At 32.9% G+C, this 24,261-nt stretch overlaps 1 protein-coding gene across 4 annotated transcripts in view; it reads right to left on the bottom strand.

Moving 5' to 3' along the window:
* Nucleotides 1-8,244: 8,244 nt before the first annotated feature.
* LOC126892159 (uncharacterized) overlaps nucleotides 8,245-24,261 on the bottom strand; it is a 138,275-nt gene continuing 122,258 nt past the window's right edge. For all 4 annotated transcript variants that reach the window (XM_050661630.1, XM_050661629.1, XM_050661628.1 and 1 more), the window contains 2 exons: nucleotides 17,894-18,139; nucleotides 8,245-8,607 (listed from right to left, as the gene is read on the bottom strand). In XM_050661630.1, coding sequence (XP_050517587.1) covers nucleotides 8,323-8,607; nucleotides 17,894-18,139 — 531 coding nt within the window. In that variant the 3' untranslated portion in view covers nucleotides 8,245-8,322. The remainder of the gene's footprint in view (nucleotides 8,608-17,893; nucleotides 18,140-24,261) is intronic.

Genomic DNA, 24,261 nt, shown 5'->3' with positions numbered 1-24,261 from the left:
GTCGATTTGCGGAATTTATGCAACTATCACAGTGCAAGATACAGGATTAGAAAGTGCAAACTGGAAATATCTAAAATAATTTCTAAAAAAAAAGATAAAGGGCCGGTCGACTTCGTTTTTGAGAAAGAAGCGGAAGAATGTGTAGGCAATGTTCTAACCATACTATTTTTGTTTATCAAAACTTCCAGGTCCATTTACACTCTAAATGTTTTAAGACTTTTCACAAAAAACAAAATTGTGCATTTCAATTTTTATACCTCATTTCCGCCAAAGGTTCGAAAACGAACCATTTTGTTGTTGTGACATCTGCCATTATCAAAGTGTAAAACAATTTTTTTACGAATGTTTAAGTTTATTTTACTCTAATTAATCAAATATATTACATATTATCGCAGTATTTCTTTGCTTGGCGGTTAATGGTTTAACACAGCAAAAAAGTTCAAAATATTTCCTAAAAAATATTTTTACGCTCTTTTCAACGCTGGTATTACCTATTTGAAAAATTAATATATACAGGGCGAAAGAATTGAAAAAAAAAACAACATAATTTTATATAAAAAATTAAGAAAAACACAACTTCTGGTAAACCGATCCTTCCGGTTCAGGAGCTCGATCTTATACATCAAAGAAAGAACCTAATATACCGAATTTGGTTGAAGTCGGACTTTTCGTTTAAAAGTTATCGTGCTATTAGTCACATATGTATCGTCGCCATTTTGAATGCCCTCCATTTTTGTAAAAGGTAAAATCTGAGATGGCCTCATATCTAATTTTGAACATTTATATGTGTAGTATAAACATGTGGTCCAAATTATATGCTTCTATCATTAAATGCACAATTCTTATAATATTTGCACGAATCTGCCGCACTATACATTACGGATATAATCTGATCAAATATGCAGAATGACAATACACGTAAATCCAAATGTAATTCGGTACAGGATGGAATAAATTTTATATCAAAGTCTAGGTGAAAAAAAAAAAGATATTTCCCAGATTCGTAAGTCCAAAACTTCTCGTGGAACCAATTTCTGGTCATATCCTTTATCTCTGACTTTTACAATTTATAAGGCAAGGAAACGACGAATAGAAGAGACGAAAGAAACTCTATAATATGCAGTCACATTCCGTCTATTCATCTAGGAAATATTCCAACGAAAGTAGGAACCCACGTGTACTCACAATCTAAAGCCTAGTCCAGACACATGTAACGTGTAATGTAATATTACATTTGTAATTTAGCATCAACAGTGTGGACGTCACACGAATCGTTTAACGAATCTTAGGTTCCATTCAGTTGCTACGAACAGCCGAATAGAGGAAGCTAGGACAAATAATCCCCGGACAAATAATAACGGACAAAAAATCCCCACAAATTATCCCTGGGCAAAAATCCCCAGACAAAAATCTCCACAAAAAATCCCCACAAATAAACCCCACAAATAATTACCGGACAAATAATCTCCGGACAAAATATCCCCACAATAATCCCGGACAAAATATCCTCAAGTAATAGTCTAAGAGCTAGTGAACCCTCCGACTAACGGTCGTCCTGTAAGGCTAGAAATTTTTCTAGTGATAATTCTTAGCACACCAAGGCTAAAAACCATGACCTGGCAGGCCTCAGTGGTGCACGTGTATCTACCAAGTGAATCGAAAAGTGCAAATTTAGGGGGTAAAATAAACTTTCTCCTGTACGGTTTAAATTTAAGTATGTGTTTGAGTAAGTCATTCAGAAGAAATGTGTACAATGACAGGCGATTCTGAAGAGCATAAGACCTTGCCAGGCGAGGGGAAAGATTAGGGGTTTTTTAAAAAATTATCCTTTTTGCGTCGAACAAATTTTTTTTAGGTTTTTTGAATCATTTCAAACAGAAAACTTCTTTAGTGATTTTTCTCTTAAGTTAATATTTTTTGTTATATAAGCGATTGAAAATTTTGAAAATTGCGAAATCGGCCATTTTTAACCCTAAATCGGACATTTATCTAAAAATTTCAATGTTGCCAAGATACGTAGATATTCTTTAAACATTGATTGATGAAATTCCGAAGAGTTTTTTGCTATAAAATATCGAAAACCCCTTTGTTTTTTTAATTGCTAATCAAGCAGGTGCGACACTGTAGTATAAGTGAGGACGTTTGAGTTTGCATAAATTATCTCGAGAATAGGCAAATTTCAAGAGCAATTCTCGGACAGGTCGATTTTTATTTTTAAATTAGGACTTTTTGGCATATATAAAATACTAGTGACGTCATCCGTCTGAGCGTGATGACGTAATCGATGATTTTTTTAAATGAGAGTAGGGGTTGTGTGATAGCTCATTTAAACGGTTATTGAATTTTCTCTTCAATAATATAAACAATAACATAATTATTTGTACAGGGTGTATAAAAAATTTTTTTTATTAAATTAACTTTGATTAAATTTGACAAATAGAAGAAACATTTTTTTTGTACACCCTGTATAAATAATTATGTTAATGTTTATATTACTGAATAGAGAATTAAATAACCTTTCAAATAAGCTATCACACAACCCCTACTCTTACTTAAAAAAATCATCGATTACGTCATCACGCCCAGATGGATGACGTCACTAGTATTATATATATGCCAAAAAGTCCTAATTCAAAAATAAAAATCGACCTGTCTGAGGATTTCTCTTGAAATTTGCCCATTCTCGAGATAATGAATTTATGCAAACTAAACGTCCTCACTTATACTACAGTGTCGCACACGCTTGATTAGCAATTAAAAAAACAAAGGGGTTTTCGATATTTTATTGCAAAAAACTCTTCAGGATTTTATCAATCAATGCTTAAAGAATATCTACGTACCTTGGAAACATTGAAATTTTTAGACAAATGTCCGATTTAGGGTCAAAAATGGCCGATTTCTCAATTTTCAAAATTTTCATTCGCTCATATAACAAAAACGATTAACTTAAGAGAAAAATCACTAAAGATGTTTTCTGTTTGAAATGATTCAAAAAACCTAAAAAAAATTTGTTCGATGCAAAAAGAATAATTTTAGGAAAAACCCCTAATCTTTCCCCTCGCCTGGCAAGGTCTTATGCTCTTCAGAATCGCCTGTCATTGTACAGATTTCTTCTAAATGACTTACTCAAACACATACTTTAATTTAAACCTTACAGGAGAAAGTTTATTTTTCCCCCTAAATTTGCACTTTTCGATTCACCTGGTAGATACACGTGCACCGCTGAGGCCTGCCAGGTCATGGTTTTTAGCCTTGGTGTGCTATGAATTATCACTAGAAAAATTTTTAGCCTTACAGGACGACCGTTAGTCGGAGGGTTCACTAGCTCTTAGACTATAATATTTGCTGCCGAATAATTCTCTAAAAGTTTTCCGGTGAATGCAATCGACGCAAATGATTTTCAGCCTCAGGGCATGAGAGTTATAGCAATCGCTAAATGAAACCACTTTTCGGCACGAAAATAATGATTAGCAATTAAAATTAAGCATGAATTTTAATTTCGATTACCAAATTTCGAATTATAATTGTGAGTTTTTTCAAAAGTCGTGGAAGATAATAATATGGGGAATAAGCTAAGGGTATGGGAATCATATTGTAATTATTCGCTTAAATCTTTTGCTCACTCTGCTTTGAATAACTCTGTTAAAACAATTGATTATCCGTGATGATAACTGCTGGTCCTGAAAACGATAATCTTGATTGTAGATAATGCAAAAAATTCTGTTCCTTTTTGTAAATTTAACGTCAAAAATATTTAGTCATCATCATCATCATCATCAATGGCGTTATAACTCTTCGAGAGTCTTTGCCGTGTTTACTATTAATTGCCTTCCATGTTTGTCGGTCCTGTGCCGCTATTTCCGATTGTCTTATTCCCATTTTCTCCAGATTTCCTTTTACTGCATCTTTCCACCTTTTTCTAGGCCGTCCTACAGACCTTCCTCCATCTGGCCTATCCCAAAATCGGATTAGTTAAGCGGCCCCAGTACTGTTTTAAATTTATAAACAATTTTTTGGCTTATAAACAAATACATCGAGGACGTTTGAGTTGGAATAAATTCATTTTCTTGAGAATGGGCGAATCTGGAGATAAATCCCGAAACAGATCGATTTTTGTTTTTAAATTATAATTTTTTGGCATAAATATCATTCTAGTGACGTCATCCATCTGGGTGTGATGACGTAATCTAAATATTGAAATTAATTTAATTCAAAAAAATTTTTTTAATTAGCCTTTAAAATTTAAATTTAAATAGTCTTTCGATTGAGCTATCAAACGGCACCTATTCTCATTTAAAAAAAGCATCGATTACGTCACCACGCCCAGATGGATGACGTCACTAGTATGATATATATACCAAAAAATTAGATTTTAAAAATAAAAATCGACCTGTTTCGGATTTACCTTCAGAGACGCCTATTCTCGATAAAATGAATTTATGCCAACTCAAACGTCATCACTGTATTTGTTTATAAGCCAAAATATTGTTTATAACCTAAAAACAGTGCTGAGGTCGCTTAAATAATCCGATGTTAATTCTGTAAAGTGTATTAGATAGGTAGAGAACCTCTTTATATGCAAAAAAGTAGCAAACTTCTAGATAGTCTACTTTTTCTTCAGAAAGTTTTTAAAAAATTTGACCTTTTTTAAAAAAAATTAGATTGCAAGATTATTCTGAAAAATCTATCAGATACATTTTAATGAAATTTGGTGAACGATTTAAGTATATTGTAATAATTTTCTAAGCAAATTACCAAAGTTCTAAGTGCAACCAAAGTGATTGAGAAACATTGAATAATAACAGGCTTATTTTGCCCTCTTATTTTGTGTTTATTGTTATTTTGCAAAATGGTAATAATTTAAGACATTTTTAACCAGTCGTTTATCATACAAACTTCAATTATCTTTATTTTATTTCTCTTCGACTTTGTTCCAAAATGGATCGTTTTAAAGTTATAAGTTTATAAGCATAGTAAGTAGAAAAAATCGATGTTTTTCGTAATTTTTAAATATTTTAATTTTTTATTAATGTTCTGGGCATAATTGAGAAGAAGCATAAGTCAATTATTATTGTTGAAGTTGTCTCCTAACTTTATCTGCAAAAATCCGAATGCCACCTCGCACATCCAAAAATAGACGATTTTTCACACATCCGGCCTGGTCTACATCTGCAAACATTAAAAATACAAACTCAACGGTCTAACCACACACCTTATTGAACACCTTCTTCTCTCTTCTTCTTTTTGTATAGACATGACCTTTTCAATGTGCCTCTAATAAGTTGTCGTTCCATCGTTTTCGTGGTCTTCCCACTGATCGTCTTCCCAGTTATTAATGTTATCCACCTTGCATCTCCGACGTATATCTGTACTTCTAGCTCTGTGCCATAGAGTCTTACCATCGATTTTTCGAAGGGTTTTCATCTCCGCTGTTTCGAGAAATCTTTTTGTCCTCTATGTGTCGGGTCGTGTTTCTGCCGCGTATGTAATTATTGGTCTGATGACTGTTTTGTAAATTCTGCCTTTCATTTTTTCCTATATTTTTATTTCTCCATATTGTGTCATTCAGGCAACCTGCGGCTCTGTTTGCTCTATTCACTTGATCTTCCACTTCGGTTTCGAGCGTTCCGTAGCTAGATAATGTGATGCCTAAGTATTTAAACTCCATCACTATCACTTGTTCTATTATCTGACCTTCCAGCTCCAAGTTACATCTTATTGGATCTGCTGTTATAACCAAGCATTTTGTCTTTTTTGAGGAAACTAATATGTTCAATTTCCTGGCGGTTATGTTAAATTGGTGCAGCATACGTTGTAAATCATCTTCACTTTGAGAGATTAGTATTTCATCGTCTGCATAGCAGATTATTTTAAATCCTTTTTCTCCCATTTGGTATCCATTTTTAGTTCTTACTTTTTTATTATTTCGTCCATGATCAGGTTGAACAATAAAGTACTCAAGGAACCTTATTAGAAGAGAGTTAATTCCACTGTAATTCTCCGGGTCCGATTTGTCTCCCTTTTTGAAGAGAGGTATTAGGATGCTTGATCTTCATTCTTGTGGTGTTCTGTTTTGTTCTATTATTTTTAAACGCTTTTATTTACTTCAATCGTTTGCGTCAAATCTTTAGACGTTAATTTGACTGCCTTTTCTTCAATACAAATGAATGAAATTTTGCAGACATATGCATTTGCGGGAACAATACACGAATAGTCGATCAAAAAATTCTTTTTGTGTTTATGAATTTTTTAAATAAAAAAAAAACGATTTTAATGGAAAAAGCTAAAATTTTCTTGTTTTTTACAATGTAGAAACTTGAAACTTTTACAGATTGTATCTAACTATATGAACTATACATAATTTCACTTTTTACGTTAATTGTTTACGTTATGCTTCATACATAAATAATAAAGTTTCAAATTTATCCAGGTTCTGTCCGATTTCTACTCAGTTTTCAGCGAAAGAAAGTTATGGCACCGCAGAGAGACAAATGCTGCCCTTAGTATTGTCGTGGGCTTCGACTGTCCATAAAACGGAAGGTTCGACTGTTTACTACGCTGTCGTGAACTTGGTGTTTGAACAAAAAACAAAACTTCACTCGAAAGTGTTTGCGTAAGGACAGGCTTAAAAGCCAGCATTGAGCCTGCAAAGCTTACGTTGCGTTGAGCCGAGTGCGATCATTAAGGTACGTATCCATACAAGGGTGAACCCCGCTCGGTGTAGCTGCTGAAATGGATACGGCATGCGCTCCCCTATATACAAACCGCAAACCGGTTGAATCGAAGAGGGTAAGCGCCGAGCGGCGATCACCGACGTATCCACTATGTGGAGCTACTACACCGAGTGAGGTTTACCCTTGTATGGATACGTACCTTTAGACGGCTTGCGCATCGAAGAACTGCATTGCGAGAAATTATCAGGGTCTACACCGTACAATAGTAAAGTATTAGAAGATATGGAAAGGTAATAGGTGTAAATAATGATTTTTATTCAAGATATGTATGAAGAAATTACAGAAAATGTACAATGTATGTATCAAAAGTTGAAATAAATGCAAAAAATGTATCTGTCATATACTTACATCCTTTTCTAAACATGACGATATATTTTAATGTTTAAAATGTGTAAGACTAAAAAGTAAAAAAATAACAAACATGAAAAAAAAATTTTTAAGAAACGTTTTTCTTTAGTTATGAGTGACTAAAATTTAAAATATTATAAAAAAATTAACCAAAAAGCAAAAAATAAAAAAATCAAACTCGAAGGATTATTTGAAAAAAACGTTCGTTAAAAAATTAAAAAATCTAACACATTCGTTAAAGAAAAGCGAGGGGCGCTTCTTCATCGAATAAACGGTTTGAGGAGAGCGCCCCACGCTTTTCTTTAACGAATGTGTTAGATTTTTTCATTTTTTTAGCGAACGTTTTTTTCAAATAATCCTTCGAGTTTAATTTTTTTATTTTTTGCTTTTTGGTTAATTTTTTTATAATATTTTAAATTTTAGTCACTCATAACTAAAGAAAAGCGCTTCTTAAAATTTTTTTTTTCATATTTGTTATTTTTATTAGTTTTAATAGTTGTTTAGTTAGATCTTGTCCTCCGTCCTTTAGGAGTTCGTTCGATATTCTTCCCTCTCTTGGAGATTTTCTATTTTTTAATTTTCTTAATGCTTCCTTTACCTCTCCCTCCTCGATGTTTATCACTTGAACACCGTGTGTGGATATTTGGCGGTCCCCAGAACGCAGCATCCCTTGCATACGCGCCGACCAGGGGTTTGGTTTTTTACACTCTTTTATATATTCCTCCCATCTATTTATTTTTTCTGCAATTTAAATAATTATTTTGTGGTTGTTTTTGTCCATTATGCTTCTAACTCTTTTTCATATGTGGCATATGTCAGCTTTATCAGACATAAGTAGGGAATATGGACTCGATCTCAATACGAAAAAAAATAAATAAATAAAGAACATGGTAGTCAGTAATAGCAACAATTTCATCACCATTAAACACCCAAAATCACCCATTAAAATAAGGTTTATTGTGCCGTCAATCGTTGTTATGTGTGGATGGTATATCCACTATCTGTAGACTAAAGACTGTAGTCTTATACTTTAATCCCTTCTAAAAAAATATATCAATGAAAACATTCCACAAAGATATACATAGGTAGTTTCATATTCATCTTAAAAATGACCGTATTATCTTTCTTAGGGATTTGCAGGAAAATAATCAAACACCACAAGATTTTGGTTCCTTAATTTAGGTAATTAATATTAGTAATAATATTAAATAACACAAAACTACAAAAAATTAAAATATTGTTAAAGATCCCCGTCTAAAACCATTTTCTTCACCTCCCTTCTTCTTATTTTTCCCGAAGGAGTCATAGGAATAGAACTAACAAACTTAACACCTGCTGTAAGCCTCATTGTATCTGACACTTTTTCCTCTACTCTTTCCTCTACGAATTTGATGATATCTTCTTCGCTTATAGGTGCCGTTGAAGATTTTTTTGGGACAATTACAGCCATAGGATGGTCGCCATCTACACCATGAGGTATCCCTATTATTACGACTTGATCAACTGACGGATGGGTCATAATAAGCTAAAAAAATGGCAGAGATTATATACAAAATTAACATTTTAGAAGAAATTTGTTAAAAAAATTGAGTTTACAATATAATATTAATTTATATATATATAGTCCAGTCGGGTTAGACAAATAACAGGCCTAACCTTGCATTAGGAACTGCCCCAAATTTTATTTTTTTAATCTTTAGGGGGGAGTCAATCGTAGTGTAAATTTAAAATCTCGACTGAATACCGCCATTGCATTAGCCGCCATCTTGATTTTAAACGAGAACCGTTTTGGCTCAATATCTCCGCCATTTTCAACTTTTCGACAAAAAGTATAACAACCAAAATTGCTAAAAATGTAATTTTCTATCATTTCTATTGTTACAATTTTTAGTGCCATCGATATTTTCCGAGTTATAGCGGAAAATAATGAAAGTTATATATAAATATAGCGTAATTATTGAATTTCTCGTTTATTGTTAGTTTTACGACAAAAATGTTCCTATATAAAAATAGAGAGAATTGAATTCTACACAATTTTAGTTTCTTTAATTTTTTTTGCTAAAGTTATTATTTAAGGTAGTATGTATGCGATAATGGCGCGAGCGTAAGACCTGATTGATTTTGTAGCAATTGTTTTGTTCAATATCTACACCATTTTCAACTTAAATTGTTCCAAATATGATTTCCTACAATTTCTTTATTACCATTTTTTTTCATGCGATTGACATTTTCCGAGTTAAGTGGGAAAATAGTAAAAAGTGGTGGAGGGAGCATAATTACTGAATTGAATCTTTTTTCTGAGCTGCTCCAAATTTTATAATTCTATCCTTTAGGAGAGATCAATAGTAGTGTAAATTTAAAATCTCGACTGATTTCCGCGGTTGCATTAGCCGCCAGATTGATTTTAAAGGAGAACCGTTGTTGCTTAATATCTCCGCCATTTTCAACTTTTCGACAAAAATGGTTGGAACTAAAATTGTTGGAAACGCAATTTCCTACAATTTCTTTTCCACATTTTTTTTTATGCGATCAATATTCTCCGAGTTAAGGAGGAAAATAGTGGAAGCGGAGGGGAAGCATAATTATTGAATTGTCTCATTTATTATTAACTTTTTGACATAATTGTACATAAACAAAAATAAAGAGAATTATATTTTATACAATTTTTGAAACTTCCAATGGAACACCAACCAAACTAAATACATAAAAGACATAAATAATAACTTATATGCATTAAGTTTACTTAATTTTATTAACTAGCGGGTTTTATTGGTTGAATTTGTCTGTCGATAATTAAGTCTCATGTCAGCTAACATATTTTAATATTTCAACAATTTTTTTTTAATTCTGGAACCCGTTGGGGGGAATTTTCCCATTCCCCACTCCGTCTTAGACCCGCCACTGGTTCTCTCAAAAAATTGTAGTAAATCGTATTTGCAACAATTTCAGTCCTTACACTTTTTGTCGAAAAGTTGAAAATGGGGAAGATATTGAACAAAAACCATTGCTTTAAAATCAATCGGGTCATACGTTCGCGCCTTTACCGCATACGTACTACCTTAAATATTGATTTTTTCAAAAAAATGAAAAAGATTAAAATTGTACAAAACTTAATTCTCTTCATTTTTGTATAGGTTAAAATTTGTTGTAAAAGTAATAATAAACGAGGTAATTCAATAAATCAATAATTATGCTTTAACTGTCACTGTTTCTCCTCATAACTCGGAAAATATGGACCACACGAAAAAAATTATAATAAACGAAATTATAGAAAATCGCATTTTCAAAAATTTCAGTTTGTATATTTTTTGTCAAAAAGTTGAAAATGGCGGAGATATTGAGCAAAAACGGTTCTCGTTTAAAATCAAGATGGCTGCTAACGCAACGGTCAAATTCAGTCGAGATTTTAAATTTATACTACTATTGACCCCCTAAAGATTAGAAAAATAACATTTGGGGCAGCTCCTAATGCAAGGTCAAATGGTATCCCGACTGGGCTAATATTATTTTGGTTTTGAATTAGAAACTTTACATTAGTAATTTACATAACAAGTTCCGAAAGTTGTATTTTACGAGACCAGTAGGAAGCTTCCAGGACGATCCGTAGGCGAGTCCTGGAATCCTGCGAATCTCGTAAAATCACTTTTGGAACGTGTTAGGTACACTATTTTTTCTGCAGCCGTTTTTTTTTTGTTAAAATGATAATATGGATAAACTTTATTTATAAACTTTTATTAAACACTTTAAAGTTACTCTCGTAAATTCAACATTAGAAAAATTTACTTATGAATATTAATAACACAATTATAACAATTATTTACATTGATATTGTTAGGAATATTAACAATACTGGCAGTATTGAAATTAATGTTAGACGTGTCAGTACTTTTACTATTTTTTGAGATATTAATTTGAATATACAGACGAATCTTAAATGACAAGCGTTGTCATAATAAAATTCAAAGTTGATGTTATTATCAAACCCGTTACCTAGCTACCCAAAATCCTCCCGAAAGTAAAAAAGCGTCCCGAAAATGAAAAAATTAGTCCCGAAAGTTGCTACTTTCGGTACGAGTTGTATAAAATGGTACTTTCGATTTAATAAATCATACCGAAAGTTTTATTTTCGGGACGGCTGCAGAAAAAATATATTAACAACATCCAGAAACTTAAAAAGTAATACTACAGGCATATTAAGCACTCAATGTTAAAACTATTTAAATGCAAATACTATGGTAAGGGAGCAAAGTATGCTAAATGTGCAGTCACTCGAGTGTTATGGGGACCTATTGAGTTGTGAAGAGTAGCTCCTAAAACCAAAAAAAGTTAAGTAAAGTTTTCCATTTTAGTGGGGACTTTCAATTTTTAATTTAATTTTCCATTTCCTACAATGGTTTATTTAGATTATAGCGCCATCTATCCATAATTCGAAAAATGTCTCGAATAAAAGTTGCTTCGTCTTTCAATTGCCAGATGGCGCTAGCCACCTATTATCATCCGTTTGGTTGCGATGTGTGGGAAAACTTCTCGATGCAATTTAGTTGGATTATGGAGAACAGTGCCTACGTTTCTTCTGATGAAGCTCCAATAAGAGCAGAAAATCTAGGTTAAAGGAACTGGACTGCACTCCGTAATCTAATTAAAAAGTAAGATTGGTTTGCCTTCGCATCGCAACCGAATAAAAATGGTACACATTTTTATTTTATTTTCGTATTACTCCGTAGAGTAACCAGGTGCATCTTTCAGTTGGAATTTGGCCGGCTGCAGACGGGGGATGTGAATTGCAAAGTGTAGAATTCCTTCCCTCTCGTCTTCACTGCAGCATCCATATGACTTGCAAATTATAGAAGTCTTGGAGGTGTTACCATGAAAATGTACCAATAAGTTTTCAATTTAAAAATCTTTTAGTGATTTTTAATATTTTTCAATATTATTCATTTGCTATTAGGATTGAAAACTTGCTTCGTCTTGCTTATTTTTGCGTAACGAATCCAAATCTGGTATAAACCCCAAATTTTGGACCCCACCTCCGTGATTTTTCAAAAATATTGAGTAAGTGTATTTTTCAGTTATTCGATCTGATGTTCATTTCGCGAACTATCGCGGGATTCGCATTTAAAATTTTAAATTTACCCCCCCCCCCCACCCCTCTCCGTGCGAAGTCGTGTTTGGCATCATTCGATAGGTTTTGGAAAAATATTGAGCACGTATTTTTAGTTGTTCGATCTGTCATTCATTTCGCGAAATATTCGCTTTTTTCTTGTGAAACTTTGGGACTCACCCATTTCCTTACGTCCCGCTCAAATCCTCAGATTTTTGAAATATACCTACACTGTTTTACATGTACTTAACTTACCTTATCTTAATCTGACGATTTCGTGTTTTTCTAAGGATATATTCTTTTTTCGACCCCCCCTTAACGAACTCCCCTGCATTAAGAGCCAATATATGGTAGAGGTACATTTTCAGGGTATAAGGTTTCTCCCCATATGCTAATCTGACGCGCTCGAGTAACTGCAAAAATCCCCGCTTGGGCTCCCCTACCACTAGTAAATAAAGCGGACGCCAAAGTTCGTTTGGTATAAAAAATATAAGAGCCGTGTTTTGTTAATGGTTAGAAGCGCAGAATACAACAACAATCTATATTATTCCCTTTTTGATACTTCTTTTTACTTGGATCAAATAAATCTATTCTATAATAATTATAAAATACTGGAAGAATGGAGAACAAGCGAACTAATTTCAAACTTTAAAACGCTAAAACAGTTAGAAATTTGTTGTTCCCTTTGGAATAGAGAATGTTATATTATATCTTATACCTTGTGCTGAGCGGTACTCATGCTATATCGGTCAGATTGGCCTCTCACTCAAAGGTAGAATAACCTCTCACTGAAGTGGCATTAATTTATCGAAACACTGTTGTGCCTTCGCTCAACATGCGATTATTTCTACACATAAGGTTGCTCTAATGGAGTTAAGATCCTTTGCAATAAAAGTAATTATACCAAAAAGCAATTTTTGGAAATATGTTACATACTGAAACACCTTAACGCATTAAATAAGAGAACTTACGTTAAATTTGTAACTTGAATCAAAGGCTATAGCGGGATAAGGTGGTCAAAAATGCCCCCGCACCGATCAGCCCCGCTACTTATGTTTTCGATAAAGGATATAAAATTATGCCCTCATGCAAATTTTTAGCTTCCCAGAGGTTCTAAAACGTCTTAAATTGAGAAAAGAAGAATTTTAAGGTTTTATTTTTTTGTGAGCGCAATTTTACTTTAAAAAATCTGAAAAAATTTAAGAGGTTGTATCTTTTGACTACAAAACAACCTGAATTTTTTCAGATTTTTGTAATGAAAAATGAGTACATAAAATTTTTTTGAAATTTTCAAAAAAATTTTAGGTTATGATAATACGATTTGGCCAACTTTTAAATAGTATTTTTTTTATACACTTTTTGCCGTTCTTTTAAATAGCAGAGGCGAAATGTTTAATATCTGAGCGGAAAGAACGAAAAAATCGAGAAAACCGTTTTTGCTGTCTCGAGATGCATCTCGGGACAGCCAATTTTAGGATTTAGGATCCTGACTACAACAACTGAAAAAAAAACTAAAATTGTGAATTTTATCATAAAATTTGGTATGTGGGGTTATAATAATATTTGGAACAACTTTTCCAAATATCTTTTATCGATATCTGTAACGCCATTGATTAAGGTATTGGAGGGTAAAACGGCAAACGAAATAAAACAGGAAACTACAGGCTAACAGTTAAGTTTGCGATGAATTGACTGGGGCAGCACCTATCGAAGCATCTATTTTTCAATAATTTTTCAGTTTGTAAGAGACAGAAGATCGTATTCGCGTTTTTGAAAGAAGGATAGAGATACTCGGTGAATGTCGGTGATAGAATGCCTCAATTTTTAGTGAAACATGTTTGTGGATTCGCAGTAGGCCGCGTTTAAAACTTAAAGTTCAGTTGACTCTTTTAAAAATTGTGAACCATCAACCTGTATGACTGTGCAAAATTTCAAATCTATATATTATATTTTCATAGCCGAAACTTAGGGGTGTCTTCATCTTAAATGCGACACACTGTATCTTATCAATTCGATAATTTATATAGTCGTATTCTTTATAGATTCAAAATATACAATGAAAATATTGACTAATTCACTAATTTTATCATAAAAAGTTCAAATTGACTGCATTGAAATATTCAACCAATTAATGCGTATTAATATAATATTATTATAATTATTATAATATTTATAATAGTGTGAGTTTTATGTATAAAAACCCTCAAGTATCTCGGAAAAGACTTGCACGTTTTTCATAGGTTTTGGTGGGTAGGGGTTTTCTAATGCAGCCGATGTTACAGTGACAATTACATTGTTGTCAGATTTTCTGTTTTTCTGGAAATCTATCTAATTTTTTACGTTTCGAAGTCCTTAAGATATACTGATTATTTTTTATGTTATATATACCTAAATGCCATAGTTTTGGAGTTATTGCTACATTTATTTAAAAAATAATTAAAGAAATTTTAAAAATCAATTTTTTCGGCCAGTGTAGACATTATTTTAGGTTCTTTGGATCATTGGGAACAAAAATAGGTGTTTTGTAATTTTTCTCTAAAGTTAATCGTTTTCGAGTTATAAACAATTTAAAACTGAAAAAAATCGAATAATGACGATTTTCAAGGTTCAAAAACACAAATAAAAAACATTATTTTTGAAACTGCGGAGTACCCAATACCCTGCTTCCAGGGGCTCGCTATAAAATTTTTTGGCTCATTTTATTCTAAAACATTGCTTTTTAATAAATGTTAATGAAGCGCATATGAGAGGAAGGGCGATCGGGCTGCATTAACAACTAAAAAACAATATTTTAGAATGAAACTAGCTCAAATTACTTATTGCTAACTGATAAAATAAGGCTTTAGCTTAAATTTCTATACTTGGCAGTTTCAAAAATAATATTTTTGATTTGTGTTTTTTAACCTTGAAAATCGTAATTATTCTTATTCGATTTCTTTTCAGTTTTAAATTATTTATAACTCGAAAACGATTAACTTTATAGAAAAATTACAGGAGTACTTTTTTGTTCCCATTTGTCCAAAGACCGTAAAATAATGTCTACGCAGGCCGAAAAAATTGATTTTTATAATTTGTTTAAAAAGTTTCTTTTAAATAAATGTAGCAATAACTCTGAAATTATGGCCTTTAGGTATAGGGAATATAACATGGAAAATAACCAGTATTTCTTAAGGACTTCAAAACGCAAAAAATATAGAGGGTGTTCTATTTGAAATAAGAAAGTTAATTAGATTTTCAGAAAAACGGAAGATCTGACAACAATGTAAGTATTACTATAATATCGGCCACATTAGAAAACACCAACCCACCACAATCCATAAAAATCGTACAAGCCATTTCCGAGATAATTGAGGGTCTCCATACATAAAACTCACTCTGTATTATTACACATAATTATATAAACATTATTTATTAATACACATTAATTATTAATACACATTAATAATTGGTTCAATACTTCAATGAAATCAATTTGAACTTTTTATGATAAAATTAGTGAATTAGTCAGTACCTTGATTGAATATTTTGAATCTATAAAAAATACGACTATATTAGTTCCAATAAATTATCAAATTGATAAGATACAGTGTGTCGCATTTAAGATGAAGACACCCCTATGTTTCGGCTACAAAAATATATAAAGATTTGAAATTTTGCACAGTCATATGGTTCACAATTTTTAAAATAGTCAACTGAACTTTAAATTTTAAAAGGAGCCTACTACAAAGAGGGTGAATTTTCGATTTGCTTCGCGTTACAGATATCGATAAAAGTTATTTGGAAAAGTTGTTCCAAATATTATTATAGCCCCACATACCAAATTTTATGACAAAATTCACAATTTTAGTTTTTTTTTCAGTTGTTGTAGTCAGGATCCTAAATCCTAAAATTGGCTGTCCCGAGATGCATCTCGAGACAGCCAAAAACGGCTTTTTCGATTTTTTCGTTCTTTCCGCTCAGATATTAAAAATTCTGCCGATGCCATTTAAAAGAACGGCAAAAAGTACACAAAAAATAATATTTAAAAGTTGGCCAAATGATATTAACATAACCTAAAATTTTTTTGAAAATTTCAAAAAATTTTCTTGGGCTCATTTTTCATTACAAAAATCTGAAAAAAATCAGGTTGTTTTGTATTCAAAACATACAACCTCTTGAATTTTTTCAGAATTTTTAAAGTAAAATTTTACGTTTTAGGACCTCTGGGAAGCTAAAAATTTGCATGAGGGCATAATTTTATATCCTTTATCGAAAACATAAGTAGCGGGGCTGATCGGTGCGGGGGCATTTTTGACCATTTTATCCCGCTATAGCCTTTACCATGCTTTGATTTTGCAGAATTAGATTGTACTTTTGCATTCATAATCTGCTTTAACTTTCAGTATTTTCCATAAGTGAATTCCAGTTATTTTGATTAAATAAGTTAATAATGAAATAATTAAACAAATAGTGCATATAACATATTTTTTTATAACTTGTTTGGTGTAGGAACCTCAGATTAACACTGTGGGTTATTTTTCAAATCGTTAGTAGCTGTATGAAGGCTCTAACCCAGTCGATGTACTGAAACAATGTTTGTCCTCATTTGTTTTGTAAAACTGAGATCCATCTTGGAAGTTAGTTGGTGTATGAAGTCTTCGCATACAAATATTGATTTCACTTACGTACATAAACTTGAGTAACATGTTGGTATATTCATACTTTTTTTTAAATTACCGCCTTACTTACATAGCGGATTCAAATCTTCTTCTTACAGTACCGTCTCCTATCGTAGGTTGGCTACCATCACAGCAATTTTAACTTTTTTGGCTGCAGCTCTGAACAATTGTATTGAACTGTACCCGTACCAATCCCTTAAATTTCGCGACCAGGAAATCCTTCTATGTCCCACATTTCTTTTCCCCGAGATTTTTCCTTGGATTATGAGCCTGAGCAGGGAGTACTTTTCGCCTCTCATTATGTGGCCTAGACATTCCAGTTTTCTCGTTTTTATTGTTTTTATGACTTCACATTCCTTCCCCATCTTCAGCAAAACATCTTGATTTGTGATTGAAAAGTAACATTTGGATTCAAATGTCACTTTTCAATCGTTACCAACTTGAAGATCACTATCTGACAGGCTGCATTGTAGTTTACTTTAAACCTTGAAGGGCATTGCAGCATAGGCGTAACCAGGGGGTTTGGCGGTTTTAACCCTCCCCCCATTTGGTTATACTTTGAGCTCTATACGCTTAACACCATTACTATTCCTTATCCCCAGAGACCATCCAGTAGTTGTAACCCCTCCCCCTTAGGATCATTCTGGTTATACCCATGTATTGCATTTTTTTGGTAACAAGTTTCTTTCTTTTATAATTGCATACTATAATTAATTCAAACTATGTTACCTAAACTAAATTATAAAATTCTTTAATTTAATTAATATCATTGATGTGTTGATTCTTGGCCCTCTGTTAGTTTTTTGCTTTTTGCATATATTATGTAACTGTTTTTTGTTACACATTTATTTGTTTGTTACCACGAGCACTAACTGACGACGTTTACTGATTAGTAAACGAAACGTCTTCAATTTTTGGTCTTTAGAGTTTACCAACCACTTTAGAGTTAACTTAATTCAGTATTGAATAAACGATCGTACTCCTTATGTATAAGTATCTCAAAATTGAGACTAGTCAAAAGATAAAAGCACCTTAAGATATTTAATACGTACTTGTTCTAGCATAGCAGGTGCAATTTGCCAGCCTTTGTACCTTATCATTTCTTTTATTCTGTTTTTGACATAAAAACAACCATCCTCGTCATAGGTAACGATATCACCTGTTTTCAGCCACCCCTTACTATCGAAAGAATCTGAGGTATCTTGATTGTGATAGCCATTCATAAGAAACTCTGATTTAATTCTGAGCTCGCCTCCTTCATTCGGTCCGCAAGTTTTTCCTGTATCGAGATTAACAACCTAAAAACAAAACAAATACCGAAAAGGATTGCTGAAATTATTAAGTATCTGAAGTACATAAAAGCCATTTTAGTATTTTACCAAATTTATTAATTATTATTTTGCTTTCACTGCGAATGTTAGGAAAGGAAAATATGACGAAGTAGTAGGCGAATATAGATATGCTATAGTCCAGTCGGGTTAGACGAATAACAGGTATAACCTTGCATTAGGAGCTGCACCAAATTTTATTTTTCTTGTCTTTAGGGGGGGTTAATAGTAGTGTAAGTTTAAAATCTCGACTGAATTCCGCTGTTGCGTTAGCCGCCATCTTGATTTTAAACGAGATCCGTTTTTGCTCAATATCTCCGCCATTTTCAACTTTTCGACAAAAAGTATGCGAATTAAAATTGTTGAAAATACGATTTTGTATATTTTCTATTTTTAGAATTTTTTCGTGCGGTCGATATTTTCCGAGTTTTGGCGGAAAATAGTGACAGTAAGAGCATACTGATTGAATTATCTCGTTTATTATTAGTTTTACGACAAAAATGCACCTATACAAAAATAGAGAAAATAAGATTCTACACAATTTTGATCTCCTTCATTTTTTTTGCTAAAATTAATTTAAGGTAGTACGTATGCGGTAATGGCGCAAGCGTAATATAATCAAGACCCGATAGATTTTATAGCAATTGTTTTTGTTCAGTATCTACGCCATTTTCAGCTAAAATTGTTCCAAATATGATTTCCCACAATTTCTTTTTAATATTTCTTTTCATGCGGTTGATATTTTCCGAGTTAAAATAGTAAATAGTGATGGGGGGATCATAATTACTGAATTGAATCTTGTTTCCGAGCTGCCCCAAATTATATAATTCTATTCTTTTAGGGGAGATCAATAGTATTGTAAATTTAAAATTGAGACTGAATTCCGCGGTTGCATTAGCCGCCATATTGATTTTAAAGGAGAACTGTTGTTGCTTAATATCTCCGCCAGTTTCAACTTTTCGACAAAACCGACAGGAACGAAAATTGTTTGGCATGCAATTTCTTAAAATTAATTTGCACAATTTTTTTATGCGATCAATATTTTCCAAGTTAAGGGAAAAATAGTGGAAGCGGAGGGGAAGTAATTCTTGTATAATTATAACATAAGCAACATCTTGTACATAAGCAAAAATAAAGAGAATTATATTTTATACAATTTTTGAAACTTCCAATGAAACACCAACCAAAATAAGCACATAAAATACATAAATAATAACTTAGAGGCATTAAGCAGGGCCGTAACTACCATTGGGGCAACCGGGGCTGTGCCCCGGGGCCCCAGCCCAAGGGGGCCCCCGTTTGGTTGGCCGTGCATATATTGTAACGAGGTCAAATAAACGTTTCAAAGTGCTTTCAGTCAAGTTCTACGTCGAGTTGTTCGATTGTATAAGTACACGGCATATTAATTCTAACAACTTCAATTGTCGATTTTAACTTGCTTTACCTGCACCATTATAAAAAATTTTGTCTCAAAATCTCTCCATGAAGTCACCTCATTTTCTTTGCTTTCGAACCACAAAGCAGCTCCGTCTTTTAAATGGCTTCTTATAATTTCTTTGCAGTTTTCAAAGTTCTGCATATGTTGTAATTTGTTTTTTAAAATTTTAGTGAAAGGTACCGGATGTCGTTTTCTAATATCCCCGCCAAATTGGATTCTGCTCTCATTACAGTTACAACAATTACTTCCCGACGGTCTCCCCCTTTTTGACATTTTCCTATCTCCTTCAATTTTTCTTCGACTTTTTCCATATCGAATTTTAACGCATTCTCGAATTTTTCTTCCACCTTTTTAATTTTCTGTATTTTCCCAGCAATCTGGTTTACCTCTTCCTGCATTTTCTCTAAATAAACCTTTATATCTTCATATTTTTCCAACTCCCAACGAACAGTATCGCTCGTTAGGAGGCACTGAAGTCCTCATACCAATCTCAAAGATATTCCTCAAAAATGACTCTAAAATATCTCAATCCAGCACGCTGGGCTGGAAGATTTGCTGCAGTCAATACATTGAAACATAGATTTTGCGATGTTTTGAAGTGCCTTTCAAGTCTAGTTCTGACAAGTAACAAAAGAAATGAAAGAGACGAAGCAGCACAACTGAAAAAAAATTAGAATCATTCAAATTTGTTTTGTTACTAGTTGTGCAAAATAAAATCCTTGAAACCTTCAACATCGTCTCTAAAACACTGCAATCAAAATATTTGAACCTTTTAACAGCTTACAGTTTACTTGAAGAGAGCCTCTTCTTAAAACTAACTGAAATGAGAGGACAATTTGAAACCTTTTAAGTGGCTTCAAATATGTGTCAACGTTGGGGAATACCAGTAGTAGGGTTCGCTCCAAAAATAATGCAGAAGACGAAAAAACAAATCGATGAACTATGCGAAGATGAAAGACTTCAAGATCCCAAGTCATGATTTAGAGTAACTCAATGATCGAGAGATTATGCCATCAGCTAGTCTCGCTTTCAAGGAATGATTCATACCGAATCATTAAACGTGATTTTATTTTGAATGCAAACGAACAAGACTTTCAAAACGAAGCAATCAACTTCTTAAAACGTTTTCCAGATGAGAGATGGTGGGTTTGCCCCCCCCCCCCCAGCCTTCCTTTGGAGGGTAAACCCCCCGAGAGCCACCGGTAGGCGGCCCCCAGATCACGTTTGCCACGGGGCCCCCAACATCGTACTTACGGCCCTGGCATTAAGTTCACTTAATTTTATTAACTAGCGGGTTTTATTGGTTGAATTTGTCTGTCAATATTTTAAGTTTCATATTAGCTAATATATTTTTATATTTCAAGAATATTTTCTTATTTTGGACCCTGTTGGGGGGAATTTTCCCATCCCCCTCGTAGACCCGCCACTGGTTCTTTCAAAAAATTGTAGTATATCGTAATTGCAACAATTTCAGTCCTTACACTTTTTGTCGACAAGTTAAAAATGGCGGAGATATTGAACAAAAACAATTGCTATAAAATCAATCAGATCTTACGCTTGCACTTTTACGTACTACCTTAAATATTGATTTTATGAAAAAAATTAAAGTACTCAAAATTGTACAAAATTTAATTGTCTTCATTTTTGTATAGGTACATATTTTTGTAAAGCTAATAATAAACGAAATAATTCAATAATTCAATAATTATACTTTGACTGTCACTATTTTCTTCCCATAAGTCGAAAACAGCATTTTAAACAATTTCGGATTCTACACTTTTTGTTGAAAAGTTGAAAATGGCGGAGATATTGAGCAAAAGCGGTTTTCGTTTAAAATCAAGATGGCGGCTAACGCAACGGTTTAATTCAGTCGAGATTTTAAATTTACACTACTATTGACTCCCCTTGAAGATTAGAAAAATAAAATTTGGGGCAGCTCCTAATGCAAGGTGAAATGCTATTCCGACTGGGCTACTAGGATTACGTCATGAGAGAGGTGGGAGGCTAGTTCAGTTTTGCAAGGACAACGAACTTATTATCAAGAACACATGTTCAAACTACAAGTACGAATAATATACACCTGGAAAGCCCCTAGAGATGACGGGGAGAACATAATATGAACCCAGATTGACCACATCACTATTATAGTAACCAATAGTAATAAACCAAAGATTTCGTAACGCCGCAGCATCAACTAAAGCTTACCAAGTGACAGATATAGCAAGTGACCACACCCTTCCCAAGTAGCACCTAACGGTTTAATTAAGTCTTTTAAGGATGCTTTAATTGTAGAATAAAACTAAAATTAAAACCATTTGGTTTTTAAGTAAACCTTAAGGTTGCAATAAAACCGCTTTCAGCATAAAAGGGCCCACTCTGAAAGAGGTCAATAAACCCAAAAATAAAAACCTTCTTAAAACTTTGTTTTCTTAAGCAACTGGTTTTAAAGCTGCTGTGAAGGTGCTTTTAAAACCATGTTAAAAGACACTTTAGGTGCAGACAGTTTTATAGCAAACTTAAAAATGTTTCTTAAATGGAGACTTATAAAGACTACCATATTAAATGATTCTTTAAACCCATATACTACATATAGGCCAACAAATTTTTACATGTGTTATGATAGGTAGATACGTATTTGTAACCATAAAATAATAAAAAGTAGTTGGTTATTTCGGACTGTCATGGTAGAAAAACACTTGCGTACCCAACTTTATTGATAATGTTAACAAAAATAGGTCTAAATAACTCGACCTAAAATTTCTGACTTTTGGCGATTAAGAAAATAAAAATCATAAAAAAATTTAAATCCGAAAAATATTAATTTGAAAAAAAAAGTCTACAATTTTAAGGTTTTAATGTTAAAATAAATGGAATTTGTCTTTAAGACGCTTATTTATAAATTTTATGTAAGCCTTATATTGTAATCTATCATGACTTTCAGCATCTTCAGAAAGCAATATGGCCCAAATCCAAATAAAACTATTTGGTCTATAGACAGAGAATTGTTAAGGTCAAAGGGTTTTATTTTATACCTTTCCAAGAGCATATATCCTACATAAAAGCAATGTTGCTTTGGAATTAAAACCGTTTAGTTTTAATGCTGCTGTTAATAATGCCACTCGTTTTTAATGTAAATCTGACCTAAAATCGAGGCGTCGTACTGCTGTGTGTGTTGTATTTTTCTTTTAAAATGACCAATTCGTTTATATTTTAAGTACTTGCTACTTATTTCCTTCATACTAGCTGGACTTCACTGTTTACAACACACTACGCCACTGTTTCGCTCTAAAACAAATGGCCGACCAGTTTGGACATGAAAGAAGAGGGGATGAGTTTAGTTTTATTGTTTCTAACAAGAAGCATAGTTTAGTCTTTACGATAACCAAATTGATTCAGTTAAGAGCGTTTGGTTTTAATATAGCCTACTAATTGCTTTTAAGAAAGCAACTTTAAAGAAAACTAAAAAAATAGTTTTAAGGCATATGTTTTACTGACAATAGTCTTAAGATCAAGTAGTTTTAAAAATAGGTTTTATTAGTCCTATTAGGAGAATATTTAAAATTGCAATAAAACTAAAAGGTAACAAACTAGAATCTAATAAAACCAAACAGTCCGGAAATTCTTCATAAAACTGATTAGTTTTAAAGTGAACTGAAAATAAACCATTATAAAACTACAAGACAAATTATCTTTTAAGATTAACTAGTCTTATTTTGATACTCTTATTAGATATGTTAAAACTAGTGACAAATGCTTAACAGTTTTAAAGTTCTGGCAGTATATCTGCAAGGTAACTTTAAAACCATTATCTTCTTATTTACCACAATAAAACCTTTATAAACCTTAAATAAAACTAAAATGTTTTTATTGTGCTACTTGGGTTGTTTTAGCAGACATGAAACTCAAAGTAAAGAAGTAAATAAAAACAGCTATAATTAATCTAAGAAGACTAAAAGAAGCTGATTTCTGCCAAAAAATCAAAGAATGAATACATGAGGAAGTCCAGAAAGTAGAAAGACAAGTCAAACTAAAGCTACAGAAAAATGGTGAGAATTAGAGAAGGTCCTGAGGAACATCATACAACAGCAACTGGAGGGCGATGTATCCCCTAAAAGTAAACAATGGATAACACAAAAAATAAAGTCATTAATATCGGAAAGGGGGAAATACTGGGGCGGTCCAAGTTTGGAAACAAAAAGAAGTTGTATAGTCCCAAATCTGGAGAACTCGTTGAATAAAACAGCAGTTTGTAGGCTAATTCGACCAATTTGGCAATGGCGATGGCGGAGGTGTGAGCCAGAGCGTTGTCGTGGTGGAAGACTATTTTTTCTTCCCCAATTCGTGCTGTTTTTTCTGAAATTCGGCCAATAATGCGGCATAGTAAAGCCCTTTAATCTTTTTGCTCATTTTCAGGAAGTGAAAAATGTTCCGTCGACAGTTATGAAACAACGCAGAAACTCATTTGGATTACACTTAAACAGCATCAGACACTGCTCTGAAGTTCATGGTCGCGTTTATTGTTCGAAGTTAGAAAGTGCGGCAGATATCGCGCCGACAGCTTTTTTATGCCCAAAATTTCAAACAGGATATGACCAACGAGATGCCTATTGTTTCAGCTATCTCACGCACCATCAGTCCACGGTCTACCAATATA

Source organism: Diabrotica virgifera, chromosome 9, assembly GCF_917563875.1.
Source record: "Diabrotica virgifera virgifera chromosome 9, PGI_DIABVI_V3a".
NCBI classification, from domain to species: Eukaryota; Metazoa; Arthropoda; class Insecta; order Coleoptera; family Chrysomelidae; genus Diabrotica; species Diabrotica virgifera.
This window is presented reverse-complemented; position numbering and strand designations above follow the sequence as displayed.